At 37.1% G+C, this 27,917-nt stretch overlaps 1 protein-coding gene and 1 long non-coding RNA gene across 5 annotated transcripts in view; one reads left to right on the top strand and one right to left on the bottom strand.

Annotated features, from left to right (window-relative positions):
- Positions 1-9,997: 9,997 nt before the first annotated feature.
- NUDT12 (nudix hydrolase 12) lies at positions 9,998-24,108 on the bottom strand. Of its 4 annotated transcripts, XM_027545483.1 has the most exons (8): positions 23,872-24,085; positions 21,169-21,380; positions 20,039-20,628; positions 16,831-16,998; positions 15,369-15,482; positions 14,976-15,036; positions 13,016-13,215; positions 9,998-12,063 (listed from the first exon to the last, which is right to left on the bottom strand). In XM_027545483.1, exons 2-7 carry the CDS (start codon positions 21,372-21,374, stop codon positions 13,065-13,067), a joined length of 1,290 nt encoding a protein of 429 aa, XP_027401284.1. In that variant the 5' UTR covers positions 21,375-21,380; positions 23,872-24,085; the 3' UTR covers positions 9,998-12,063; positions 13,016-13,064. The 4 variants fall into 4 exon arrangements, with proteins under 4 accessions (XP_027401284.1, XP_027401282.1, XP_027401283.1 ...); XM_027545481.1 differs by lacking the exon at positions 14,976-15,036; XM_027545482.1 differs by lacking the exon at positions 14,976-15,036 and having other exon boundaries at positions 10,001-12,063; positions 23,806-24,080.
- A 78-nt stretch (positions 24,109-24,186) lies between these two features.
- Positions 24,187-27,917, top strand: part of LOC113894957 — a 129,343-nt gene continuing 125,612 nt past the window's right edge. The window contains exon 1 of the long non-coding RNA XR_003511715.1: positions 24,187-24,257. This is a non-coding gene — a long non-coding RNA (uncharacterized LOC113894957). The remainder of the gene's footprint in view (positions 24,258-27,917) is intronic.

Raw genomic sequence — 27,917 nt, 5'->3', positions numbered from 1 at the left:
TATCAGTACATTTTGTGTGCTGAGTTTTTATCTTCACAATTCAGATCACATTCAGAATTTTTATTCTGCTTTTCCCCAAAACAATCAGGAACAGTCTGTAAAAGAGGCATTATAGGTGATGAGACAATTGAGAATCTGATCCATCCCAGTTAAAATTCTGGGTATCATTTAAGAGACTTATTTGAAAACTTGGTCATTGGATGGTTTTCCCCCTGAAGAGAAGATGCCAAGATTATTTAATGAACATCCTATAATTTTATCACATGGTTACTATAGATTTCTTTGAAAAGTTAAATGACTTCACATAAAATTTAAGAAAAAAATGAATTGCTAGCAACTGAGGGAATAGAATATCTTTCTAAAAAAGTAGACAATAGAGATTTATTTTTCAGTTTACTTTCCAAATAAATAATTTTAGGATACTTAGTCAACATTATGGTAATCTGACACTAGAATAAAAGAACTAATGTTAAAATTCTGGGAGAAGAAAAAGAGATGAAAACCTATCTAATACTTAAATTCTGAGTGAAAGTAAGGAGGTAAGAAGGACTGGGACTGGCTGAATCCTTGATCCAGAGAGGAATTTTTTGACTGTAAATATACATTGTCATCAGAATCTTGGGACATGCTATTTAATGATAACTCAAAGTGAGGTTGCAAAAACATTATTTTGCCAAGTTTGATTTGGGATTATTTATACAAAAGGTATCAGTCAGAATATTTTGCCTATGAAATTGATCTAAATCTCAGAGTAGATGCAATTATTATTATGGAAAAAATGTTTAATTCTTAATTTATTCTTTCTAGAGATCAGATTACAATGTTTTGGGTAATTAATATTTTTCAAAGCAACTGCATATAAACATTTACACAATAGAAAAAATTGAGTATAAAATTAATCAGGAAAAAGTCTTATAACCAAACTGGATGAGGAAATCAAATTTGGTGATTAGTAAATTTAATGCTGCAAATGAAACAAAGCAGAATATAGGAATTCAAAACAAAGACTGCTGCTTTGAAATTAAACTGACCCTCACTGAATTCAGAAAGAATTTCAACTATATTGAGCAGCCTAGCTTCTCAATTACATTTTCCTTGCTTTCCAAATGTACAATTTATTTCAAATAACCAAATTAGGATATAGATGGTGGCTATTCAAATGTACATATAATATCTTTCTTTGCATAAATATAAGAAGCCTGAACAAATTGACTATTCAGAATTTTTTTTGGGGTGGGAGAGGGCTGGGATGTATCCATCCTATTTTGTAACAAAGCAGGTTAAGAACAATTGTTGGATTTTTTTGTGACTGGGAAGAAATACATTGTTAAATTATCTTCATATATAACACTCAAACAATTTTCCTTTTGCTAAACAACTAATTTAGGACAGCAAGAATTAAAATAGGGTATAGTTCATTCAAAATGGCATAAAAAAGAAGAAAAAGGAAAAACCAAAAGGAACATATAATCAGCTCACCTGGGTAAAGCCTTCATAAGTTCCTCAGCTCTAAAGGAGACATGGATAAAATGCAAATGTGTGTTTTGAAAGGCAAGAATATGAAGTAAAGATTTGAGTACCTTGTCTTGTTCTACTTGGGATTTATCTGGGTTGTCTAAATCCAAAATCTGATTAGCATCTTAATCTTATGCAGTGTCAGGAATGATCTACCATCCTTTAATCATTCTATTATTATCTGTCTTAACCATTCCTAACAGTCTGTTTATTTTCAGATATGCTTTTAGTAAACAGTGCTGCACTGCATGCCTTTGTGGCTTAGGATATTGGATGGGGCATATATGAAACACAGCTGTGATGTTCATGTGGTGCAGATGAAGTGGAAGAAACCCAAACAAAAAGGAAACCTAAATGCTCTGGTGGAAGAAACCCAAACAAAAAAGGAAACCTAAATCAAATCCCTTATGATTATACAGTGGAAGTGAGAAATAGATTTAAGGGACTAGATCTGATAGACAGAGTGCCTGATGAACTATGAATGGAGGTTCGTGACATTGTACAGGAGACAGGGATCAAGACCATCCCCATGGAAAAGAAATGCAAAAAGCAAAATGGCTGTCTGAGGAGGCCTTACAAATAGCTGTGAAAACAAGAGAAGTGAAAAGTAAAGGAGGAAAGGAAAGATATAAGCATCTGAATGCAGAGTTACAAAGAATAGCAAGAAGAGATAAGAAAGCCTTCTTCAGTGATCAATGCAAAGAAATAGAGGAAAACAACAGAATGGGAAAGACTAGAGATCTCTTCAAGAAAATTAGAGATACCAAGGGAACATTTCATGCAAAGATGGGCTTGATAAAGGACAGAAATGGTATGGACCTAACAGAAGCAGAAGATATTAAGAAGAGGTGGCAAGAATACACAGAAGAACAGTACAAAAAGGATCTTCACGACCAAGATAATCACGATGGTGTGATCACTCACCTAGAACCAGACATCCTGGAATGTGAAGTCAAGTGGGCCTTAGAAAGCATCACTACGAACAAAGCTAGTGGAGGTGATGGAATTCCAATTGAGCTATTTCAAATCCTGAAAGGTGATGCTGTGAAAGTGCTGCATGCAAAATGCCAGGAAATTTGGAAGACTCAGCAGTGGCCACAGGACTAGAAAAGGTCAGTTTTCATTCTAAGCCCAAAGAAAGGCAATGCCAAAGAATGCTCAAACTACTGCAAATTGCACTCATCTCACATGCTAGCAAAGAAATGCTCAGAATTCTCCAAGCCAGGCTTCAGCAATACGTGAACTGTGAACTTCCAGATATTCAACCTGGTTTTCGAAAAGGCAGAGGAACCAGAGATCAAATTGCCAACATCTGCTGGATCATGGAAAAAGAAAGAGAGTTCCAGAAAAACATCTATTTCTGTTTTATTGACTATGCCAAAGCCTTTGACTGTGTGAATCACAATAAACTGTGGGAAATTCTTCAAGAGATGGGAATAGCAGACCACCTGACCTGCCTCTTGATAAACCTATATGCAGGTCAGGAAGCAATAGTTAGAACTGGGCATGGAACAACAGACTGGTTCCAAATAGGAAAAGGAGTATGTCAAGGCTGTATATTGTCACCCTGCTTATTTAACTTCTATGCAGAGTACATCATGAGAAACGCTGGGCTGGATGAAGCACAAGCTGGAATCAAGATTGCCGGGAGAAATATCAATAACCTCAGATATGCAGATGACACCACCCTTATGGCAGAAAGTGAAGAGGATTTAAAGAGCCTCTTGGTGAAAGTGAAAGAGGAAAGTGAAAAAGTTGGCTTAAAGCTCAACATTCAGAAAACGAAGATCATGGCATCCGGTCCCATCACTTCATGGGAAATAGATGGGGCAACAGTAGAAACAGTGGCTGACATTATTTTTCTGGGCTCCAAAATCACTGCAGATGGCGATTGCAGCCATGAAATTAAAAGATGCTTACTCCTTGGAAGGAAAGTTATGACCAACCTAGATAGCATATTGAAAAGCAGAGACATTACTTTGCCAACAAAGGTCCATCTAGTCAAGGCTATGGTTTTTCCTGTGGTCATGTATGGATGTGAGAGTTGGATTGTCAAGAAAGCTGAGTGCCGAAGAATTGATGCTTTTGAACTGTGGTGTTGGAGAAGACTCTTGAGAGTCCCATGGACTGCAAAGAGATCCAACCAGTCCATTCTAAAGGAGATCAACCCTGGGTGTTCTTTGGAAGGAATGATGCTAAAGCTGAAACCCCAGTACTTTGGCCACCTTATGCGACGAGGTGACTTATTGGAAAAGACTCTGATGCTGGGAGGGATTGTGGGAGAAGGAAAAGGGGATGACAGAGGATGAAATGGGTGGATGGCATCACCAACTTGATGGATGTGAGTTTGAGTGAACTCTGGGGGATGGTGATGGACAGGAAGGCCTGGCATGCTGCAATTCATGGGGTTGCAAAGAGTTGGACACAACTGAGCGACTGAACTGAAATGCTCTAATTGGGCTCTTGGATGGTGATTTATCTTCATGTGGTAGATTCAGAAGCAGAAGCAGTATGGTGTATGGTATCGTGGAGGTTGCAGACTTTGATTAATATTATTTAAATTTGAGTCCTATTTTCATAACCTGTGTTGACTTCGAGAGGTATCTGACTTCTCCTGGATTCAGTGCACTCATCTGTAAAACTAGGATAAATAATAGATAGACCCTGATTTAGAATTTCTGAAATCTTAAATCAATGAAAAAACAGTTTAGAATTTTTAAATAAATGAAATATTTCTATTTAAGCTAGTGTTATATGATATTGATCATAATTATTCAGGTGATCCTTAATGAATGTTATTAATGCCTAATAAAAATTTAGAAGATGTGTCTTGTGGCTTTTGTAGGAACATGAATTATGGTATATGAGGGGTTGGAAGCAAGGGAAGTGATTAAAATTTAAACTGTAGAGATTAATTGTTATGCTGAGAAAATAGGACTTTATTCTTTGTCCAACGGGGTATCTTTTCAAGAACTTTAAGTAAGGGAAAGACTAGAAAAGATTTCTCCTTGTCAATATCTCCTTTGACTGTAATGTGAAGAATGGATTGGGAATAAAACTTGAAGTAGTGGGAAAAGTAAAAGGGATAGGGTGTGGAGATTGTTTGCTGTAGGAAAGGGCAGGGTGAGGGATAAAGTAGGCAAATTAAGGATAACAATACCCAAAGTTCCATGTTGAGTCATTGCAAGACTATTAAAATAGGGCTATAGAAGCAGGGACATGCTTGTGAGAAAAGATACTTTTATTATTTTAAATTTATTTTAAATTTTTTTAGAAAAGATAATTTTAAAACATGTAATATTTAGGAGGCTCTGAGACATCCAAGTAGGTATGTCTGACAGACAGGTAGAGACAGAAATCTGGATATTAAGTAGTGAAGATCTTGCAGAAATATACAGAGTAACAAGAGTAGAAGGCCCAACCTGAAAAATAACTAAACTTTAAAGGACTGAAAGAGGAAATCAAGACTAGATGTACTTTTGTGAAGGCAGCATTATTAAGAAAATTTTGTAAGATATCTCTGGTAAGTGGAAAAATTTTGTAAGATAGCTCTGGTAGAATGAAATACTTGGATTCAAATGTGGCCTCGCCTATTTATTAACAATGTGAATGAGTCCTTGGAAGGAAAGTTATGACCAACCTAGATAGCATATTCAAAAGCAGAGACATTACTTTGCCAACAAAGGTTCATCTAGTCAAGGCTATGGTTTTTCCTGTGGTCATGTATGGATGTGAGAGTTGGACTGTGAAGAAGGCTGAGCGCCGAAGAATTGATGCTTTTGAACTGTGGTGTTGGAGAAGACTCTTGAGAGTCCCTTGGACTGCAAGGAGATCCAACCAGTCCATTCTGAAGGAGATCAGTCCTAGGTGTTCTTTGGAAGGAATGATGCTAAAGCTGAAACTCCAGTACTTTGGCCACCTCATGCGAAGAGTTGACTCATTGGAAAAGACTCTGATGCTGGGAGGGATTGGGGGCAAGAGGAGAAGGGGACAACAGAGGATGAGATGGCTGGATGGCATCACTGACTTGATGGACATGAGTCTGAGTGAACTCTGGGAGTTGGTGATGGACAGGGAGGCCTGGCGTGCTGCGATTCATGGGGTCGCAAAGAGTCGGACGTGACTGAGTGACTAATCTGATCTGATCTGATGCAGAGTACATCATGAGAAACGCTGGACTGGAAGAAACACAAGCTGGAATCAAGATTGCCGGGAGAAATATCAATCACCTCAGATATGCAGATGACACACCCTTATGGCAGAAAGTGACGAGGAACTAAAAAGCCTCTTGATGAAAGTGAAAGTGGAGAGTGAAAAAGTTGGCTTAAAGCTCAACATTCAGAAAATGAAGATCATGGCGTCCGGTCCCATCACTTCATGGGAAATAGATGGGGAAACAGTGGAAACAGTGTCAGACTTTATTTTTTGGGGGCTCCAAAATCACTGCAGATGGTGACTGCAGCCATGAAATTAAAAGATGCTTACTCCTTGGAAGGAAATTTATAACCAACCTAGATAGCATATTTAAAAGAAGAGATATTACTCTGCCAACAAAGGTCTGTGCTGGGGTCCAGCCCCGGCTGATCCAGGGTATTCGAAGGGGAGATGGCTACTCAAGGCTATGGTTTTTCCAGCGGTCATGTATGGATGTGAGAGTTGGACTGTGAAGAAGGCTGAGCGCCAAAGAATTGATGCTTTTGAACTGTGGTGTTGGAGAAGACTCTTGAGAGTCCCTTGGACTGCAAGGAGATCCAACCAGTCCATTCTGAAGGAGATCAGCCCTGGGATTTCTTTAGAGGGAATGATGCTGAAGCTGAAACTCCAGTACTTTAGCTACCTCGTGTGAAGAGTTGACTCATTGGAAAAGACTCTGATGCTGCGAGGGATTGGGGGCAGGAGGAGAAGGGGACGACAGAGGATGAGATGGCTGGATGGCATCACTGACGCGATGGATGTGAGTCTGAGTGAATTCTGGGAGTTGGTGATGGACAGGGAGGCCTGGCGTGCTGCGATTCATGGGGTCCGCAAAAAGTCGGACACGACTGAGCGACTGACCTGAACTGAACTGAACTGAAGCCAAATGTAAAATGGGGATAATGATATTATTATTCATTTGATAGGGTTAAGGATAAAATGAAATAATTGTTAATATTCTATATGTAAAGCCTACGTAAACATTATTAGTATTAGGAGAACAAGCTAATTAGAGTTGTTTTCTACGAAGCTTTATAAAAAAAAAGGATCCATAGTAATTCTTAGAAATATATTAGAATAGGAAAAAATAACCTTTACAAAGTCCAGAAAACTAGATTTAAATTGAACTTATAATTTATTAATATTGATGTTAGATTATCTGAACAAAGAGACTTATGTGACCTTTTAATCATGTTAAGTGAAGTGAAAGTCGCTTAGTCGTGTCTGACAGTCCAGAATACTGGAGTGGGTAGCCTTCCCTTCTCCAGGGTATCTTCCTAACCCAGGGATCGAACCCAGGTCTCCCACATTGCAGGCAGCTTCTTTACCAGCTGAGCCAAGAGGGAAGCCCCAAAACAAAACAAAGCATTTATGTGATGAATATATCATCTAATAGAATGACAAATATGTGTATTATTCATATGGATGTATAAAATGGCTGGGAAAATAAAGAAAAAGGTCATTATGACAAACCTAGTAATTTATACAACATAAGAGTATTTTTCAAAATAATAATAATTAGATACCTCTACACAGGTCTGTATTTTCTCTTGTTATCCCAGAACACACGGTGTTTCGACTGGCTTCCCACTCCTGGCGAGATTCCCACTGAAGCCCTCACTATGACAATGCAGAGCAGATGCTGGTCTGGCCCAACACAGTCCTGAGATTTGAATTTGCACATGGTTGGGGCGTCTTTTCTTTGGAGTTCCAAATCCTCCTAACTATTTGGTGCTGGAACATTTAAGCTTGTTTTATAAACACAAGTAAACCAAGCAAAAAAGTCAAGTAACTCTTACCAGCAAAGCTGTTGGATAAATGGCATTTTAAATCGTTTTTACCCCATTGATGGAGATGACTTCAGCTCACTGCTATCTGAAAGCAGTAATAAATACTTATAAGGTACTCTACTGCGGTGTTCAAAACATCATACTGCTCCAAATAGAGTGTAATTTCAGGCTAGAGTAAAATGGGCAGGATAAAAAGTAAACAAAAATAAGCTTCAGACTGGATCACTTGTCTAGTTCTCTGTTCTAAAATAGATATGAGTACTATTTTCCATTTCTACTGCTGGGTCTAACTTCCACATTACTAAAAATGAAACTACTTCCCGAATTAAGTGGTTAGGAGAATGTTCTTAATCCATCAGGGATAAGACAAGGAATTCCCATGAGCCCAGGAGTGAAAAGTCAGGACATTTTTTCATTCTTTCTGCTAAAATTTGTCTCTTGTCAGACTTCTTTAGAAAAATGTTCAGTTCAGTTCAGTCGCTTAGTCGTGTCCGACTCTCTGCGACCCTATGGCCTGCAGCACACCAGGTCTCCCTGTCCATCACCAACTCCCGGAGTTTACTCAAACTCATGTCCGTTGAGTTGGTGATACCATCTAACCATCTTATCCTCTGTCGTCCCCTTCTCCTGCCCTCAATCTTTCCCAGCGTCAGGGTCAAAAATGTATCCATTAGCAAAAACTTAAGATCTGTTTTAAAACTCCACAGCCACTCCACTATTCTGTAGAGCATCATTATAATGGGAATTGTGAAAAGGAGAAATATCTGTTGTCCAATGTATGATGTTATCTGCTTAGCAGTAAGAGACATGCATTCTTGAAGGAATAAAGTTACAACTGCTACTTCCACCAATGAGTACAATTATATTAATATGTGGGTATCCTTTAGTGAAAACAGTATTTGCCTGGTACGCCAATCAACATTCCCAAGATTTTTACTTTATAGTTGAAAGAACTTTTCCCATATAAAAGAATTCAGGCTGCTGATGACCCGTTTTTCTCATGCCATCATTCACGTAACTTTCCATGTGACCATTTCTAAGTTGGGCAAGTAAATGGAATTACTTGAAAACTCTATTGGATATAATATAAATTGCACACCACCTTTCAGAAGCTGTTTGGAATTCTACCCAAGTGTCCAGGGAAGAAAAAGGACAAGGTGTAGTGTAGGAAAAAAAAAATCCTTTTCAGTACTGTTTATTTTTACAAGTGACTTCTTAACAGTTCTCTCCTGATTGAAGAGATTGTCTTTAAAGATGCAGGCTCTTAGCAACATTATTTTTCTGGTCTCCTCAAAGCACACGGTGCCTCTGGGCCTCTCTTCACCCCTGGGGTGTCAAAGCTTCCAAGCGCTTGGCCCCCTTACTGAGCACCCCTCTCATCTGCACTGATGTCAGACTCTTCAGCCCTCCCTTTCCAACTGCTTTGCAAGTACTTCTGGTTTGCCTCAAGACCCAGATCTTTCACATCTGTAGACAGACGCTCCTAATTTTGCACTTTGGATTACTTTGTCCTAGATACTTGTTCTGCTAAGAGAAAACTGGCTGTTTTAAGCCCAGCACATAAATTTTACTCATCACCCCCAGCTTGCAAGCATCAGTTCAGTTCAGTTCAATCACTCAGTCATGTCCGACTCTTCGCGACCCCATGGACTGCAGCACGCCAGGCCTCCCTGTCCATCACCAACTCCTGGAGTTTACTTAAACTCATGTCCATTGAGTCGGTGATGCCATCCAACCATCTCATCCTCTTGCGAGCGTGAGCCTGCACAAATACACCAACATGTGTACACACATACACATTCAGAACCTAGTAACTGGTTCTCATCCCTAATTAAATTTGCGTTGTGGGAATTTTATTGTGAATAATTAATAGATTTGTTTTATAGTACAGTCTCACCTAGTATTTTGCTATATACGCATTAGCAACACAGTCCTAGGACTATCTGTCTACTGTTGTTTATAAGATTTTAATTGAATTTATTGGCTTATTAAAACTTATACTTTCTCCTTCCATCTAATGGTCTCACCCTCTGTTGCTTCATTCTCTTCTATCTTAATCGATGTCCCTAACCTTATATTTGAAAAAGTTAATCATTTTTCCAGCCAAATGAAAAATTAAAATGCAGAGACTGGTAATGTTAGACAAGTAATAAAAATAGACATTAGACTAGATATGTAACTTTAAATCAGAAGATAAAATTTACTGTATGTGTACATGTGTATATGTTAAGTTTCTGTGTGTATATATATATATAAAACATAATATATATGTATACAAATATATGTGACCCCAACTTGTAAAGATTAAAAAGATTAAATACATTTAAATTATAAAAAATTAAGCCTTCCAAATATGGCAACTTTGTAAAAGGCATTTGTATTTTTTGTTTACACACTTCTAATTTTAAACAGAGGAAGATGACTAAAATTTGGCTTTTTCCATTTTTCAGAAAACATTTATCAAAACATATTTTAAAAAACCACACATGACACATGAAACAGAAAATAAACAAATATTTTAATGTATTGTTACCTTCCTTTTCATTAGGACACAATCACGGTACTTGAATCTCTAACATTTCTTGTTAGTCCTTCTATTTATGTGGAACTATCCACCTCTCAGAGGTTAGCAATTTAAGAATAATTATTAAAACAATAATTTACTTAGATATTGATTCTCCCTGGGTATAGGATTAAATATAAAAAACTAAACTTATAAATTTTATTGATACTTTATATTTTACTTGGCTATCCTAACATTATGAAAATCTAGAATTTTATGATGTAATCTTGGAATCTATAAGTATAAAAAGTACATTTGGGATAAAGTGGAACTTGGAGTCATTATATTTCATAATAATCAAGGCACATCATTTTCTATATACTTACATAGTTCAAATCTTATTGTGTATCTAAATGTCTTATATAGTTTGAATTTTCTCTAAAGTCCTAGTATCAATATCTTTATCAATTACTAAGAAAATCATTGTTCATTAGTAAAATAAAGTTTTGTTTAGAAAAGTTAACTTCTTTAAATGAACTTTAGTGCCTAAAATTTTAATTAACAGTATTTGGTAAATTAAATTTAGTCTTATCATCCTTTATTTTATTACTTATTTACTTTCAGTAATAGTTTTTACTTCCTATTAGAGTGAGAATCCTGAACTGTGCAGTACAGACTGTTGTATCAATAATTAAGTTACTTAATTGTAATTATAATTAATTGTATTAACAATTATAACTAGTAATTGTGTAACTGTCACCAATTAATTAATCAATTCACCTTTAATGGATAAATTAATTAAGTTCACCTTTTAGGATTTCCTTATCTATAAAAAAAAGGGCAGTGAACTACATACATATATTGTTTTTAAGTTCTCTTCCTGTTCTACCATAGAATAGTAAAGAGCGAAATTATATAAATTTATACATTTATAAAAGAACTTTTAAAACAATTTCAAAATAACCTTGTGAAATATAACAGTTCTATGTTACAAAATTGTGAACTACTACAATTTGCTTACTCTAAAATCGTACTGATTCTGTTCTAAAATATAGTTATTGTATAAATGCTTCTTAGAATGTTGAAATAAGGCTAAAATCAAGATGCTGTATTTGAGTTTAATAAACACTATTAGTAATTATTATACAATTTTCTCCTAGTGAAGATACATTCCCTTATCACAAAATGCCATAAGCCATTTTATTTAATAAGTAAATCTATCTGAGATTTTATTTAATATCTGACTTTGGAGAGAATTCCTTTCAAATATGTTTAATTTTAGGGAAAAAAGAAGAGATTTTTAATTTGTCTTAAAAAACAACTTTGAGTATAGTTAACAAATAGATATATTAATTAATTTTATGTTTAAGAGGGGATCCCAGACACAATGATATTCTCTCACTTAAATTCTCCTTCCCTGAAGGTGTGGTATACTGATCACTAATAGAGTTGTTAAAATAAGAAATTCTTAATACTGATCAAAACAGATTAGTAGCAACACTATAACAGTGTCACTGACAGAACAATAGAACCAGGAGAAAAAAGTGGATCACGTAAAGTGGTAAAATGAGCAAAATTCAGCCAATGACAACCAAAAGGACCTTCATAATAATGAAAACATTAAAAATTAAGCTTAAAATTCATTAAAAATATTTTGTCTCATTTTTCATAAAAGGACTTTAGTGAATGGTGAATGCTTATAAGAGGCAATGAAATTTAGGTTTATTTACATTTTAGAATCTACTTCTTTACAACATGATTTCTCTTATTAGAGATACAGTTTTGTGAGATAAAACTCTTGAGCAGAACCCCCTCAAAAAAGTTCAGAGAATGCTGACTCAGATTTGACAAAAGCTGACATTCTAAAGAGCATTAAACATTTCTAATCTCACTTGAGGAATAAGTAGGATTAGAAATCAATTAGACATAGTCAAAGTTTAGTTATTTGATTTAGAGATTGGGGTTCATTCCAATCCAGTGTTTGATTAGCTGATGTGCAATAGCTCGGCTCGGTGGAACAAAGAATGCCTGCTGCTTGCCTTTGGTCAGAACATCCACAACCTAAAATACACCACAGTAAAATGCATTAGGATTTCAAAACTATCACACTTAAATACTATCTCTATTCTTAAAACAATTTAATTAAAATGTAGTAACTTTCACAGTGAATAACAAAAGGAGAAAGTAATAACATCCATTTTCAACATGCAAAATTCAGTACAGTATTTTTAGTTGCTTCATTGAGTTAGTGATTCAATTTTAAAAATATTTCAGAAAGGTATTTTTCCTGATGAAAATAAGGTGATAAAAGAACAAAGTATTTGCTACACATATATTTTCAAAGTGAAAATGAACCTTTAGAAAAAATTTCCTTTTATCAAATTCTGAAAAAAATCTAATTTCTACTTTTTGAGGTTGAGCATAAAATACAATTAATTCTGTGAAGGCAAAGTGACAAAGGGTTTCAGGTTATCACTACTGTAGTGTACCCCTCTGTCTTTTATACAAAGACACTGAGTTATATAAGACAGAGACAAGTAATTTATCTTTCACTGTACTACTTAAGGCTGAGTTTTAAAAAGTTCTCAGTGCATCTTTGTTAAACAGTTTTGTCAGTCTTGTCAAGTGCATTTAAAATGATCAAGAATTTTTCTAAACTTTTATGCAGTTTTACTGATATTTTTTGAGTCACTTGTTTCAATACTATAAACTATGTCTAATAATAATATTCCTGCTTCTCATCTGAAATAATGACCACCCATTTTAAGGCCACTGAAAGATCATTAATCTCAGGGAACAGCATCTGAAATAAGAAAATGGCACAGACTCATCATCACTAGAAGTATGTCACAGCAGGAGTAACATAGGACACATCAATTACGTGGTAATCCGTGAATGATGAGGGGCCATAGCCATTCATTCAACTGGCTGAAAACATGTATCCTTGCTACATGCCCAAACCAATACAGTCAGAGAACAATCAATAGGAGAAGGAAATTAAATTGAACTTTACCTGTTCTCTAGTGAACCAGCGGGCATCCTCTATTTCATTCTTGTCAACTTTAATTTCTGTAGACACTGCCACAGCTAAGCAACCAATCATTAAGGAAGAGGGCATTGGCCACGGTTGACAAGAGACATACTGAACATGGCCAACTTTGACTCCACTTTCCTCTTCTACTTCTCTCCGAACAGCGTCTTCTATTGTCTCCCCTAATCAAATGGGGCAAAAGAACAAGTAGCTGATGAACATGCCTTGGACATTTTGTCCTCCAAATGGTTCAAACCTTTGAAAATCACTTTGGACAGAAACCCAGTTCATAGAATCAGAAAGCAGAAACCTAAAAGTAGATTGGAATTAAAGAAACATTATTTTTTTAAATATACATACAGAATTTAAAAAAAAAATTAAATATAACATACAGAATCAAAATGCCAGGAAACTTTTCATTTCTTAAAGGCTTAAATTTGTTACATTTAAAAAATTTTAACATCTACAAATATCCAGTACCTATTTACTATTGGCTAAACACTATGCAAACATTTTATGTATTATCTTGTTTATGTGGTTAACCTTTTCCTCACTAAAATCTTGAAACATTTTTCTTATGTTGTCAAACAACTATTACAGATAACACTTTCCAAAGAGTTAAAAATCAAATAACACTAAAAGTTTAAAAACAGCATAAAATGAAACTCATTTTCTCTTTCCAAATAATTATTCTGTAGATAATTACTGACCCAGCTATGATAAAATAAAGTGATGCCCATAAATGAATTTATATTTCTGATTTATTGAAATTGAGAATTAGACTAAATGGAATAATTTTAAGTTAAGGTTATCTGAAAGTTTAGAAATATTCTGTTATTTAAATATAGCTTTCTATTTCAAATAGATTGGTAAATTTCCTATATAAAATTAATGTATGTTTATAAAAAATATTGAAAAGATAACTTTTACACTAGCATATCTACAAGACCAAACCTAAATAAATATTAGCACACAGTGAATATTAAAAGACCTCTAAAATCAATAAGAAAAAAAGATTAAACAACCAAAACAAAAACAGACAAAGAATATAAAATATAAAATTCAAGGGGAAAGAAACTGCATGCCTAACACACATCTGAAAAAGATGCTTCATCAGCAGGGAAATAAAAGTTAAAACTACAATGACATACCACTTCATATCCATCAGAATAGCAAATATGGTCCTGATATTCCTAACTCTGTAAAGATGAGGAATAACAGACATTTCATGTACTTCCAGAGGCAGTGTAAATTGGCAGGGATATTTCAGAAAATAACTTGGCAATATGTGGAAATGATTAAGATGCTCATGGTCTATGAGCTAGCAGCCGTGCTCTCGGATATACACCCTACGAAGGCCAAATGTACACAAGGATTCACTGCAGTGTTGCTGGTAAAGGTAAAAGCTTATAGCAGAATGGATAAATGAATTGTGGAATATTCATAAATGGGAGGCTACATAGCAGTTAAAAAAATGACCTAGAGCTACTAGAGCAAGCAGAGTAATTAGGAGCAGGGACCTAGAGCCAAACTGCCCAGGGCTGGATGCCTGTCCTCTCACTCACTAGCTGTTTGTTCTTGGGCAAGTTATTCAGCTGCTATGGTGAAATAGTAACTACTATGTAAATTTGTATGAGGACAATATGATTTAATATACAGAAAGCCTTTGGAAAAGTTCATATATTTAGTACTATTATTATCTATCAGTGTAGATTGATACTGGAAATTGAGATTAAACATGTGCTAATTAGATATATTCATTTATTCCACAAATACTTATTGAATATTTACTGAACTTCTACAACATAGGAGGCATATGCACTAAGGGTTTGGGATAGAGCGATAAATAAAACCAAGTCCTTGCCTTTATGGAACTTACTTTCTGGTACTAGCAAATAATAAATAAATAAAAAGAAAGGTAGATAAGTAAATACATACTTACATATATACCCTGTTAGGTGCTGATGAGTGCTCTAGGGAAAAGTCAGACTGGATAACAGGGACTGTGAATGCAGGATATGGGGTTAACTACTTTACTTGGTTCCATCTGGGAAAGTCTCTCTGAAAAGGTGACAACTGAGTCTAGTACAGAAGGAAGTGATGCCTTGGGTAAGAGCAATATATGAAAAAGCAAAGAATTTTTAAAACAGATGAAATTATTCCACTAGTAACAACAAAAATTATATTATTTAAAACACAGAAAATATTTTAAAATACCCCAGTTTTATAACATGATAGGTTGTCAGAGATTACTTTCAAATGCTGTCCAAAACTTTTATTTAGAAATCATATGTTAAATGGAAATTACTATAAAAATTATAAAGAAAAGGCGCACCAGGTTCAATAAATCCAGCGAGGCAAGTAAACATGCCCGGAGGAAATCTCTTCTGCCTGCCTAAAAGACATTTGGTCCCATCGGGATGAATAACTTGCATGATTACCACTGGATCTGTTTAAAAAAATCAGATGTATGAATGACAGGAAAAAACAATTTAGACTCATTGTGTACAGTCACTAATAGGATAATACAAATGTGTACCTCCTGTAAGAACAAGACTCTTTTCTAGTTACAAGAGGTTGTTTCTATCTGCCTAAAGACAGTGTTTCAGGGAAATTGCATAGAATACTGTCAGTAAGCTAAAGAAAGGCCATTTTTGTCTTCTTTCTCATCTTAATAGCATAAAAAATAAGCATAAGATAAAAATAAAAAATAAGCATTAAAAAAATAAGCCTCGCATACTGTAAGTATACAATAAATGTTGATTTATTGTAAGTATTGTATACTTATAGTATGTGAGGCTTTTTTTTTTCATTAGAAAGAACTTTAAATAACTAATATATAGCATGGATAAAATTCAAATTTTACCATAGTAAATATTTCCTTCCATTCCAATCCTTGTTGTTGTTTGTTGTTCAGTCACTAAGTTGCGTCTGACTCTTTGTGACCCCATGGACTGCAGCATGCCAGGCTTCCCTGTCCTTCACTATCTCTCAGAGTTTGTTCAAACTCATGTCCACTGAGTTGGTGATGCTATCCAACCATCTCATTCTGTCGCCCCTTTCTCGTCCTTAACAAAGTGTTTTTAAAAGCTAATATGGCTTGATGGTTAAGTTTAAGCCATTAAAAAAAAATAATTTATTTAAATAATATTCTCTGCATTAGTGACTTCTGGAACGATTCAAGAAGTCACTAATTCAGTGAGTTCGCCTCACTAGATTATGACTGAGGATCAGTAATCAAATGTGAAATGCTCTAAGCAGCAAACACCTGTCACTAGGCCATGCGCTTTACTCCCAGACACCCTCAGGTGTGGCTGGGTCTGTCCCTTTTTGCGAAGTTTTAAAGGGCTGGTTTATCAGATTTCCAAGTCCACAGCCAATTCAAAGCAGTGACTGGGAGACAGAAGGTAGAAGCAGACACCAGCAGTATGGAGAAGCTAGCTCCAGGCTGTTTTGGTGATGCCGCAAGAAGGTACTGGACTGTTAGGGTGTATTTTTTTTTTTTTCCCTTTCTTCACTAAATGGACGCAGATGGTGGGCTTTTGAAATCCTGTACCTCAATGCATCAAATTCATGCTAATTAACCCAAGGTTAAGAAATGGTCAGTTATGTACAATGAACTTTACTTAAAAGTCATCAAATTAGGTAATACTTTAATACTTATGGTCTTAATGGTTAAACATGTTTTTAATGAAAAGGTAAAGCTCCTTAGCAACTCAAAATCTTGTCTTTCCAGAATGTCTTATTCCCTAGGGTTTCCAGATGGCTGAGATTTCACTGTAAAAGAAAAGGCTTACCAACTCTTGGGTATGATGTATTGTGAACACCATGGAGACTAGGACAGTCTTCTTTTAAGCATACTCTTTTATAGCCACCTTCTTCAATTTTAGTTGCATTTCCACAGGTTGGGCAGAACTTATACCGACTGTGCCAAGCGAGAACAGATCTTGCTTGAGCTACAACCCCTATGACGGGAGCAAAAGAAGCTTTAATTCAATGACAAATGGTAAACAAATTAATACATAAGGAAAGAACATTCTTAAGTCATAATAAAGACATGTACTATATTGTAGGTGTGTGATCAAAGGTTTTATTTTCCTACTTTTGTTATCTGTATATGTCTTTTAAATTAAAAGATTTAAATTCTACAGATGACAAATGAAAATCAGATTTACCTTTAATTTGGACTAATGAAGTAAAACTCTCATATTAGATGGATGTACTAACATCCATATACACTGTATTAGTTTAGGCTTTTACCATAGGTGATTTGTAAATTTTGGATATACATGACTCTAGTGTATACTGACTTTACAATAGTGAAGTCACTCAGTTGTGTCCAGCTCTTGGTGATCCCATCCCTACCAGGTTTCTCCGTCCATGGGATTTTCCAGGCAACAATACTGGAGTGGGTTGCCATTTCCTTCTCCAGGGGATCTTCCTGACCCAGGGACTAAACTCTGGTCTCCCGCACCATAGGCAGACTCTTTACCATCTGAGCCACCAGGGAAGTCCAGGGAAGACTTTACAATAGTGACTTTCATAAAAATACACTACAAAGACAGTTCCTAACTTAGATTTGGACCATAAATGAAATATTACTAGGAAACTGTAGGAATCCATCTCTACTTTCCTTGGTGCCTAAGACAGTACTGGTGTGTGTCACTGTGGAACATATTCTGTTTATAACTGGAAAGTAATAGAATATTTTTTTAAATATTATGTTTACAACTCTTGTGATTAACTTTGTTTATGACAAAAATGCCCAATAGAATAAATCTTAGACTATGTACACCCTGTCTACAACCTTTACCCTGATACTTCAAAAAATAATATGGCCTGACCAAAAATAGTAGAATTGGGGCAATAAGAGTAGAAATGCTACATTTCAAATGCCTGACAAAACTTCTCTCCCCTAAAACAGATTATTTGGTCTAAGGATTTTGAAATAAAATAACCATAAATAGCAACATTTTAAACTGGGAAAAATGAATAAGCCATAAATTAAAACAAATGGAACAGTGACATTCAATGAACATAGGCAACATTAAATATCCGCCTGCTCTGTTACTCTGTAATATGTAACTTACCTCAGAGTACCGCCATTATCTCACTCTCATTACAATAAGAAAAGCTAACATTTATTGAGTACTTACTGTGTGTCAAGCACCCAGCAAAGATCTTCACACACATCATCTTATTTAATGTTTAGAGAAACACTATAGTGTAGGTGCCATTATTATCCTCATTTTTGGCAGGAGAAACTGAGGCACACAGAGGTTATGGATCTACATAAGGTTACACAGCAGCTGAGTAAAAGAGCTTGTTTCCTTACTGGTTTTTAAGATATTGTAATTACATGCTGCTGCTGCTGCTAAGTCGCTTCAGTCGTGTTTGACTCTGTGCGACTCTCTTTGAAGCTGTACATGTAATTACATATACAGAGAAGAAATTTTAAACTCATAGTGTTTTTTCCACAGACGTAGAGAATAAAACATAACACTCCCGATTTTGGGATGAGTGTCTAAGAGGTCTCTGGAAGAGCCTGTCAGGTTACCTAAGGGAAAGTGGACACTGACAAGTGACCCCCTTCCTCACCTCCCATTAATTCTTCAGTCCACCGTAGTATACCTTCTACTCCTTCTATTCCACGGACACTCCTCTTGTCAAATTACCAACAGCTTCATATTACCAAACCAAAGACTCTTAAAAAAAATTCTGTATCTTCATCTTACTCAAACTCTCCACAGCATTCAATATATTTGACTAGTAACTCCAAGAAACACTTTGCTCTCTTGGTTTCTACAAGCACATTCTCCTGTTCTTACTTGTGGCCATACTGTCAACATCTTCTTTGATGGCTCCTCTCCTATCTGACCTCTAAAACTCAGGGGGATTCAGGCGATTCTCAGGTTCTCCTTCTTGCTTGCTCTCAAATTTTTATGCAACCTGAAAGTTTCCTGGGATTTAAACACCACCATTGTGTTGATGACTCTCATACAGGTATATTCTAGTTCTTTCCTTTGTTCCAGATTCTGTTTCCTTTCTCTAAAACTTAACATGCCAAAAGATAAAATCTTCATTTATTTACTTCAAGTCTGTTCTGCTTCCCTTGCTCTACCCATGACTCTGTATTATTTTATCAATAAAGCTTATCAGTATTTACCAAATGATTAAAGTTTCAAACTTAGCAGTCCTTCTTAATCTTTCACTTCATTATTATATACTCCACACCCACTCCGTTAACAAGTACTGCTGATTTTCTCTCCAAATATACCTTGACTGTATCACTTTTCCTCCATCTCTCCTATTATCATCTTAACAACTCAGGCTGTAGTCTATGTTAGCATCATCTCTCTCTCACTTACAAGTCTCAACCTACTGTTCAAGCCCTATCAGTTCTACCTTCGTAATATCTCAGAACTCTCCCTTTCTCTCTACTCCACTAATCCAAACCATTGCATTCTCTTACCTGGGCTACTATAATCTTCAACCTCCTCATAACAGGATTCCTGACTTCCACACTTTACTATCTACAGTTCATGAGCTACAAAGCAGCTAGAGTGATTTTCTTTTTTAAAACACAGGCCAGATTACAACATTTAAATGGAATTTAGGTTAAAATCCCTCATTTCTGAGCATGATACATATGACCCCATGTGAACTGGTATAACAAGCAACAGAAAACAAAGTAGTCAAGGTCTTTGCCAGCATGTTTAATGTATAGCAGGCACTCAGTAATCATTCACTGAATAATCAGATGAAACCAGTATGCACTAGGGTTAATTCTGGGGAAACTAATCTTGGCTGATTAAAACTGCTGTTACCACCCAGAAGAGTAGTCCTCTAGGGTAAGAATGTCAGGAAGTTTCTACTGAAGACAGCCTAATTTCATTGCTTCCTGGAAAAAGTGTGCTTCCTAGAAATTGCAGATACATGCAATTCTAATCCAGTACCCAAAACCAGATTATTACCAATACAAGTAAACCAGTGTTCACTTCTTACCAGCTTCTTTTTCTTTCAATTGCAGAAGAGCTGGCATTGGTGGATGAAGAAAATAACAATTTTCATGCCTTTGCTTAAATTCTTCAGCAGCAACAGTATCTATACCTAAAGCAAACCAGGCAACCAACCCATCTTCTTCTTCTTTTGAGATTTCCCCAGCATAATTAAAAAACTCTTTTTTCATTTCAAGTTCTACTCCAAGGAAAATCAAGGTGATCTTTTCAGGCTGAGCCAAATAATCCTTTATATCTGTGTAGTTCAGCTGACAAAGCCTGACTTCTGGCTGTTGAAAACTTTCTTTATTGCCTCCTAGAGTAACCAAGGGATTTAAATCTGAGAAAAGGATATAAACTGTGGCTGGATGGCTTTCTTTTGCTAACAGCCAGTCAGAATTATTTCTTTTTTCACTCTTCCGGTCCAGTAGTGTCTTACTAAAATAATTTTCACATTCTTCCACTTCATTGGTTAGGAACCAAGGCTTCTTCCCACCTTTAGCATTAGCTAATAAGTTAGCTATATGCTTATAACCCCAAAATTTAGCTATATCCAGTGCAGTCTGCCTTGATTTGTTGACAATGGATCTGTCGCATCTATGGATGGAAGCAAAATATAAAATAGCAAACATTTTCTTCAGTATTTATTACAATAAAATTTTCTAGATATACATGATAGTCCCTCTATTTAATAATTACATAATTTAATTTTCTTTTAGAACATAATATATTAATGGAAAGGTTAAAAACCCATCATAAATGATTAAAAGTTAGAGACAGTGGATGATTAAAATTTCTGGAAGATTTGTAAAATAAAAAGCATACATTTTATGTGCTGTAAGGGGATATTAAATTTTTACAAGGAATTTTCAGTAGTCATAGTGGGCAGGTTTACATTTTTTATTTCAGAAAAAAATTAGATTAACTGATTAACTGCTTGGCTATTAAGTATGAAAAGTTAATTCCCCAATAAAAAAGTTTTAAATTAGAAATTATGCCATTATATAACAAGACTGTTCAATGAGTTATTTACAAACCCAATACTATAAATATGGCTATACGAAAAATTGAAAAGAAAATACATTATCCATAAATTAAACCAGACACTCTCCAGGTGGCACAGCCTAAAATGTTTACCCTTTCTCAAGCAGAAATTGGACAACATCTGGGTGCCCATTCCTTGCAGCATACATTAAAGCACTCCAGCCATTTTCAGAAGTTTCATTGAGAAGAGATGGAGAATGACTGAGTATTGCTGTTAACTTGGCAATATCTCCTTCTGCAGCTGAATAGTGAAACTGGGATATTATTTCTTGATTCAGACTTCTTTTTACAGAAGACATTTCTTCCTTAAAACAGGAAAATAGGAAAAAACTCATTTACAATTGCTTTCTTGTATCAGTGATTGAACATTATCAGAGTGTTGATATAATTAGAACATTAGTTACGGTTTCTAAAACGATTTACTCTTAAAAAGGTAACTGTCAAGTGTCATCACAGGACACAAAAACTGTTATCAGTTGAGAATTTTAAATGTAATTCAATATGAAGGATGTATAAAACAATGTATAAAGAACTTTGGTGGAAGAGTTGAAGGGAGTGATATCAGTGGGATGGGGGATAAGGTAAAAGATATGACAAACAGGAAAGTGTATTGGAGGCAAACCAGAGGGACTCCAATACAGATCAGAGCATGAGGGAAGTTAAAGTAGATAGAAATAAAGCAGGTGGTTTTAGCAGAGGACAAGTAGTATTCTCTTAGACTACATGATACTAGAAACAGATCTGTCCTCTCAGGGAAATTATGATCCTATTCAAAGAACTAAGTTTCATGTGAAAAAAATTTATTGCTTTACCTTTCACAGGGATTGATTAGTCCATCAAGGATTGATTTTTGCTCATGGTGTGAGGTAAAGGTCACGATACATTTTTATCCCAATAGATAAAATCCATTTGAGTCAGGGTCATTCTCAAATTTATTGTCTTTGTCCCATTATATTGCAGTTTTAGACTTGTCATAAATGAGATGACCATATATTTTTGGATCTATTATTGAACACTGTTCTACTGGTCATTTTGTCTATCCTTGAATCACAGAAGCTTTTAAAATCATTAACTTTGTCTGTTTTGTCACCCTGTTACTTCAGTAAGAAAGAACTGTTCTACGTGTGCGTGCATGTGTGCACACCAAATTGCTTGAGTCGTGTCCGACTCTGTTGGACCCCATGGTCTGCCACCTACCAGGCTCCTCTGTCTACGAGATTCTCCAGGCAAGAATAATGATGTGGGTTGCCATGCCCTTCTCCAGGGGATCTTCCTGACCCAGGGATTGAAACTAATTGTTCCATATCCTCTAATAAATGCTTCCTAATTGTGGGCTGAATGTGGTAGGGCACAACTACCACTGAATTGTGGTAGGGCACAATTTTGGGGGAAATGGTTCATTTTTCAATTGTCTATAAACTCCTCAAAGTACTTTTTTTATGGTATGATTTTTTTTTCTGTGAAATTCTATTAAGAAAATATTTGGGATTCTAACTAGGTTTCTACCTTCTGAGGATAACCTACTGAGGCTATAAAGAAAGGTTATATAATCCATAATTTTTGACAGCAGTTGTCTTTAAGGTTCTGACTACAATTTTGTTTATCAATTGTCTATCAGTAGCAGCATGACAATATTTAAAGAAAAAAATGGGCTGGAGATTAACTTTCTTATTTTGTGTCTGTTCACCTTGCCTGTTTATTATCTTTCTGCTACCTATAAATAGGCTAAAACTACTCACAGAAATAGAAACAAAATACTGAAATTCTGTATATAACTTAAATTAGGAGGGGTGGCTTCTGGATTAGAAAACAATTCATTTCTTTGGATTTACCCTAGAATTTACTTCACCATTCTCTTCATATTAAGATTTCTAAACGCATTAAAAACATTATGAATAACAGAAGCTACTTTTCAGGATTTTATTTTGCACTGCTGTATACAGACTCATGTATGGTTTTCCCTTTGAAGTTGCCTTTCCTTAAAATCATATCATCCAGGTTCTTCAGTTTGGTTTACTATAGGTAATATTTAAGTCATGGTCACTTCCTCACTTCCTCCATAGTCCACTCACTCCCGGTTGACTGCAAAATTGGCCTCCAAAAACACAGTACCATTCAGTACCCACAGTGCAATGGTTATGCATAAGGTATTTTCAGGAGAAAAAAGTAGAAAATGTATACTTTCCCCCCTTACGCTTTCTCGCCAGAAAGGCCATCTAGAAACAGAACCATTACTCATTCCAGAAGAGCACACAAAAGTCTGAAGTCCAGATCTACTGTTCGATTTACTTTTTCCTTTCTCCTCAGGTTCTTCTGAAGACAGGGTGTTTGAAGGCAGGATGAGGTGATTCAGTTAGCCTAATGCTGCTCTTGCTTTCCAAGAATATGGACAATCCTCAGAGACGGTTTTAAAGAATCTTGACTTTAAAGGGTCTCACACCTTGAGCCAAACCAACACCCAGTTTTATGGGTGTGTGGACCAGGGCCCCTGACTGGTCCAAGGCCACATGGCTCAAGAGACAGGGCAGACCTCACAAAGAGCTTTGTCACTGCGGTCACCGACCCGAATTTCTGGGGCATTCCTGAGGGCTAGCTCACCTACCAAACGCTCCCCTCCCCGCCCCATACACGGTCTCCCCAGCGTCTCCAAGTTCCTTGAATGTCTGTTTCCGTGCCAGGACTGTGAGAATTCTTTAAACATAGTGAAATGAACCCACAGCGAATCCCCACCTCTCAGACTGTGCTGGGTCCGCGCGCTCAGCCCCCTCCCGGAAGCCCAGGCTCTTAAGTCCACACCTGCGTCCGCGCCGTAGCGCGAGGCTGCGCCACACCACCCAGCAGCGCAGGGCCCGTCAGCGCGGAGACGCAAAGAGCACAGAGAACTGGTTACCGGCTCCAGAAGGGGCCCTGGGCCCGCCAACTTGCCGCTGCTGCTACTAACCCACAGGTGACCACAGTAACGGACACCGGGGTTTGTAGTCCAAGAGCCGGGGAAACCCCACACTGCGGCGCCGGATGGAGCCTCGAGAACTTCCGGTGAAGGGCAGGTGTCCGCGCACGGCTTTATGGGAGATGTAGTTCGAAGGTCACACACCGAAGATGAGAGAAAGCTGGGGGCTGGCGGGTGGAGGCGTTGGGAAACCAGGGCTTGAAGTCCAGCGGTGAGGACAGGCTTCCTAGCGGTGAGTGAAGGGCTGTTTTGTTTTGTTTACCCCCGTGGAACCGAGGTGTGTAAAGCGACGAAAACCTGTAGGTCTGTGGGAACAGTTTTGAGTTCTCCAGAATTTCACACCCAGCACCCACAAGCTTCTTTCATGTATAGTTCAGTGCGTTGGAGTGTTCAAAGCATTCTTTCGTGTTTAAACAAACGTGGAATATAGGCTGGACCGAGTCGTTCCAGTGTAGAACCTTACACGAGTTGTTGGCCTCCGACCCTCAGTCTCCTCTTTTGAGAAATTGTCCCATGTATTGATGCCTACCTCATTCAGTACTCCTCTAAAAAAGTTTACGTCAGTCGCCTACACCACCTCCTTGGGTTGCTATGAAATTGAGGATAAAGTATGCAAAGTCCTTAGGACAAGTGCGAGGTCTGCAGCTAGTACATGCAACACAATTATTATTGTTGCTGTTATTATTTAATTTGCTGTGTTGTCATGCTCCAGAACCTGCTCAGGTTAAGTGATTTGTGATTTACAAAGCTCCGCATTGTTAGCCTTCTAATTCCCAGATTAGGTGTTTTTTTTTCTTTACTAAATTGTTCCCTTGGCATTCCGTAACAGATAAGGAGTCTCGAGGTAGACTATTGCTTCCTGCCCCGATTGTAAGCATTGGAAGTTCCTTTTCTCAGTGAAGTTTTTGCGTGCCCACCCACATTGTACTTTCATAACTACTTTTTTTTTTCTTCTAACTTTGTTCTATGTTTCTTTTTCTGAGTAGTAGTTTTCAGTCTTTAATGATTTTATTGATGAGGCAGGAGATCAGATACTAAATTTAGTCAACTCACTTGGAATACCCAATCTCTGTATTCATACATATCTTAAGTACGTTAACAAATGCACCTGTATTAATCAACTAGTGTAAATAAGGGCTTCCCTGGTGGCTCAGATGGTGAAGAATCTGCCAGCATTGCGGAAGATGCCGGTTTGGTCCCTGGGTAGGAAAGATCCCATGGAGAAGGGAATACCTACCCACAACAGTATTCTTGGGGCTTCCCTGGTGGCTCAGACCTTAAAGACTGCCTGCAGTGCCAAGAGACCAGGGTTCGATGTTTGGGTAGGGAAGATCCCCTAGTGATGAATACGTAGTCTTCCTTCCAGTCCTTTGGATTCTTTTAAAATGAATTCCAGACATCATATTATTTTATTGATAAATATTTAAGGTTACACTTTCTGGAATTATGAATATATCTAAATTATAAAAAAGCTTTTAAAAAGAACATTATTGCAATATGCTGCTGCTGCTAAGTTGCTTCAGTCCTGTCTGACTCTGTGCGACCCCATAGACGGAAGCCCACCAGGCTCCCCCATCCCTGGGATTCTCCAGGCAAGAACACCAGAGTGGGTTGCCATTTCCTTCTCCAATGCATGAAAGTGAAAAGTGAAAGGGAAGTCGCTCAGTCGTGTCCGACTCTTAGCGACCCCATGGACTACAGCCTACCAGGCTCCTCCATCCATGGGATTTTCCAGGCAAGAGTACTGGAGTGGGGTGCCTTTGCCTTCTCAATATGATTAGTACTAAAGTGTTAACAGTACTGTAGAGGAACTAAAAAGCCTCTTGATGAAAGTGAAAGAGGAAAGTGAAAAAGTTGGCTTAAAGCTCAACATTCAGAAAACTAAGATCATGGCATCTGGTCCCATCATTTCATGGGAATAGATGGGGAAACAGCGGAAACAGTGTCAGACTTTATTTTTTGGGGCTCCAAAATCACTGCAGATGGTGATTGCATCCATGAAATTAAAAGATGCTTACTCCTTGGAAGGAAAGTTATGACCAACCTAGATAGCATATTGAAAAGCAGAGACATTACTTTGCCGACAAAGATCCGTCTAGTCAAGGCTATGGTTTTTCCTGTGGTCATGTATGGATGTGAGACTTGTACTGTGAAGAAAGCTGAGCACTGAAGAATTGATGCTTTTGAACTGTGGTGTTGGAGAAGACTCTTGAGAGTCCCTTGCACTGCAAGGAGATCCAACCAGTCCATCCTAAAGGAGATCAGTCCTGGGTGTTCTTTGGAAGGACTGATGCTAAAGCTGAAACTCCAGTACTTTGGTCACCTCATGCGAAGAATTGACTCATTGGAAAAGACTCTGATGCTGGAAAGGATTGGGGGCAGGAGGAAAAGGGGACGACAGAGGATGAGATGGCTGGATGGCATCACTGACTCGATGGACATGAGTTTGAGTAAACTCTGGGAGTTGGTGATGGACCGGGAGGCCTGGCATGCTGCAATTCATGGGGTCGCAAAGAGTCAGACATGACTGAGCAACTGAACTGAACTGAACTGAATACCATAAAGGAGACACTCAATTTCAAATTTAATTGTCTCAAATTTTATTCTATATTTTACAACTGATTTGCTGAAATCAAGACCTAAACAAAGTCTCCACATTACATTTGATGTTTTTCTGTCTGTAGGTTCCCCTTTAATTTTTTCATTGCAGACTGTTAAAAAATAATGATTATGTAGAATTTCACACATTCTGAATTTTGCAAATTGTATGAATACATATGATGTCCTCTCTCTCTCTTTTTTTTTGTAAACTGATAGTTAAATCCACAGGATTATTCAGATTGCAGGATTTTTGTTTTTTCTCTGGAAAAGACTTCATAGGTGTTATTGTTTACTTCCTGTTGCATAGCTTTAAGAAGCATTCACTATCTGGTTATCTTTCTGTCATGTTATGATTTGGTTTCTGGGTTCATATGTTGTCAACCTGATGAAGTTTACGATAAACAACATAAATTTTCTTGTCACCTCTTCAGCTAATAGTTTTAGCAACCACTGGTGATTGCTGTCTATGTCCATTATTTCATTGTTGTTGTTCAGTCACTAAATTGTGTCCAACTCTTTGTGACCCCATGAACTGTAGCACACCAGGCTTCCCTATTTTTCACTGTCTCCTGGAGTTTGCTGAGACTTACCTCCTTTGAGTCACTCATGCCATCCAACCATCTCATCCTCTATCACTCCTTCTCCTCTTGCCCTCAATCTTTCCCAGTATCAGGGTCTTTTCTAATGAGTCGGCTCTTTGCAGCAGATGGCCAAAATTTTGGAGCTTTAGCATCAGTCCTTCCAATGAATATTCAGGGTTGATTTCCTTTAGGATTGATTAGGTTTGATCTCCTTGCTGTCTTAAGGACTCTCAAGAGTCTTTTCCAGCATCACAGTCTGAAAGCATCTGTTCATTTCTTTCAGTTCAGTTCAGTTCAGTCACTCAGTCGTGTCTGACTCCTTGAGACCCCATGAACCGCAGCATGCCAGGCCTCCCTGTCCATCACAAACTCCCGGAATTCACCCAAACTCATGTCCATTGAGTCAGTGATGCCATCCAACCATCTCATCCTCTGTTGTCCCCTTCTCCTCCTTCCCTCAATCTTTCCCAGCATCAGGGTCTTTTCAAATGAGTCAACTCTTTGCATCAGGTGGCCAAAGTATTGGAGTTTCAGCTTCAACATCAGTCCTTCCAATGAACACCCAAGACTGATCTCCTTTAGGATGGACTGGTTGGATCTCCTTACAGTCCAAGGGACTCTCAAGAGTCTTCTCCAACACCACAGTTCAAAAGCATCAATTCTTTGGCGCTCAGCTTTCTTTACAGTCCAACTCTCACATCTATACATGA

Source organism: Bos indicus x Bos taurus, chromosome 7, assembly GCF_003369695.1.
Source record: "Bos indicus x Bos taurus breed Angus x Brahman F1 hybrid chromosome 7, Bos_hybrid_MaternalHap_v2.0, whole genome shotgun sequence".
In the NCBI taxonomy this organism is placed as follows: Eukaryota; Metazoa; Chordata; class Mammalia; order Artiodactyla; family Bovidae; genus Bos; species Bos indicus x Bos taurus.
This window is presented reverse-complemented; position numbering and strand designations above follow the sequence as displayed.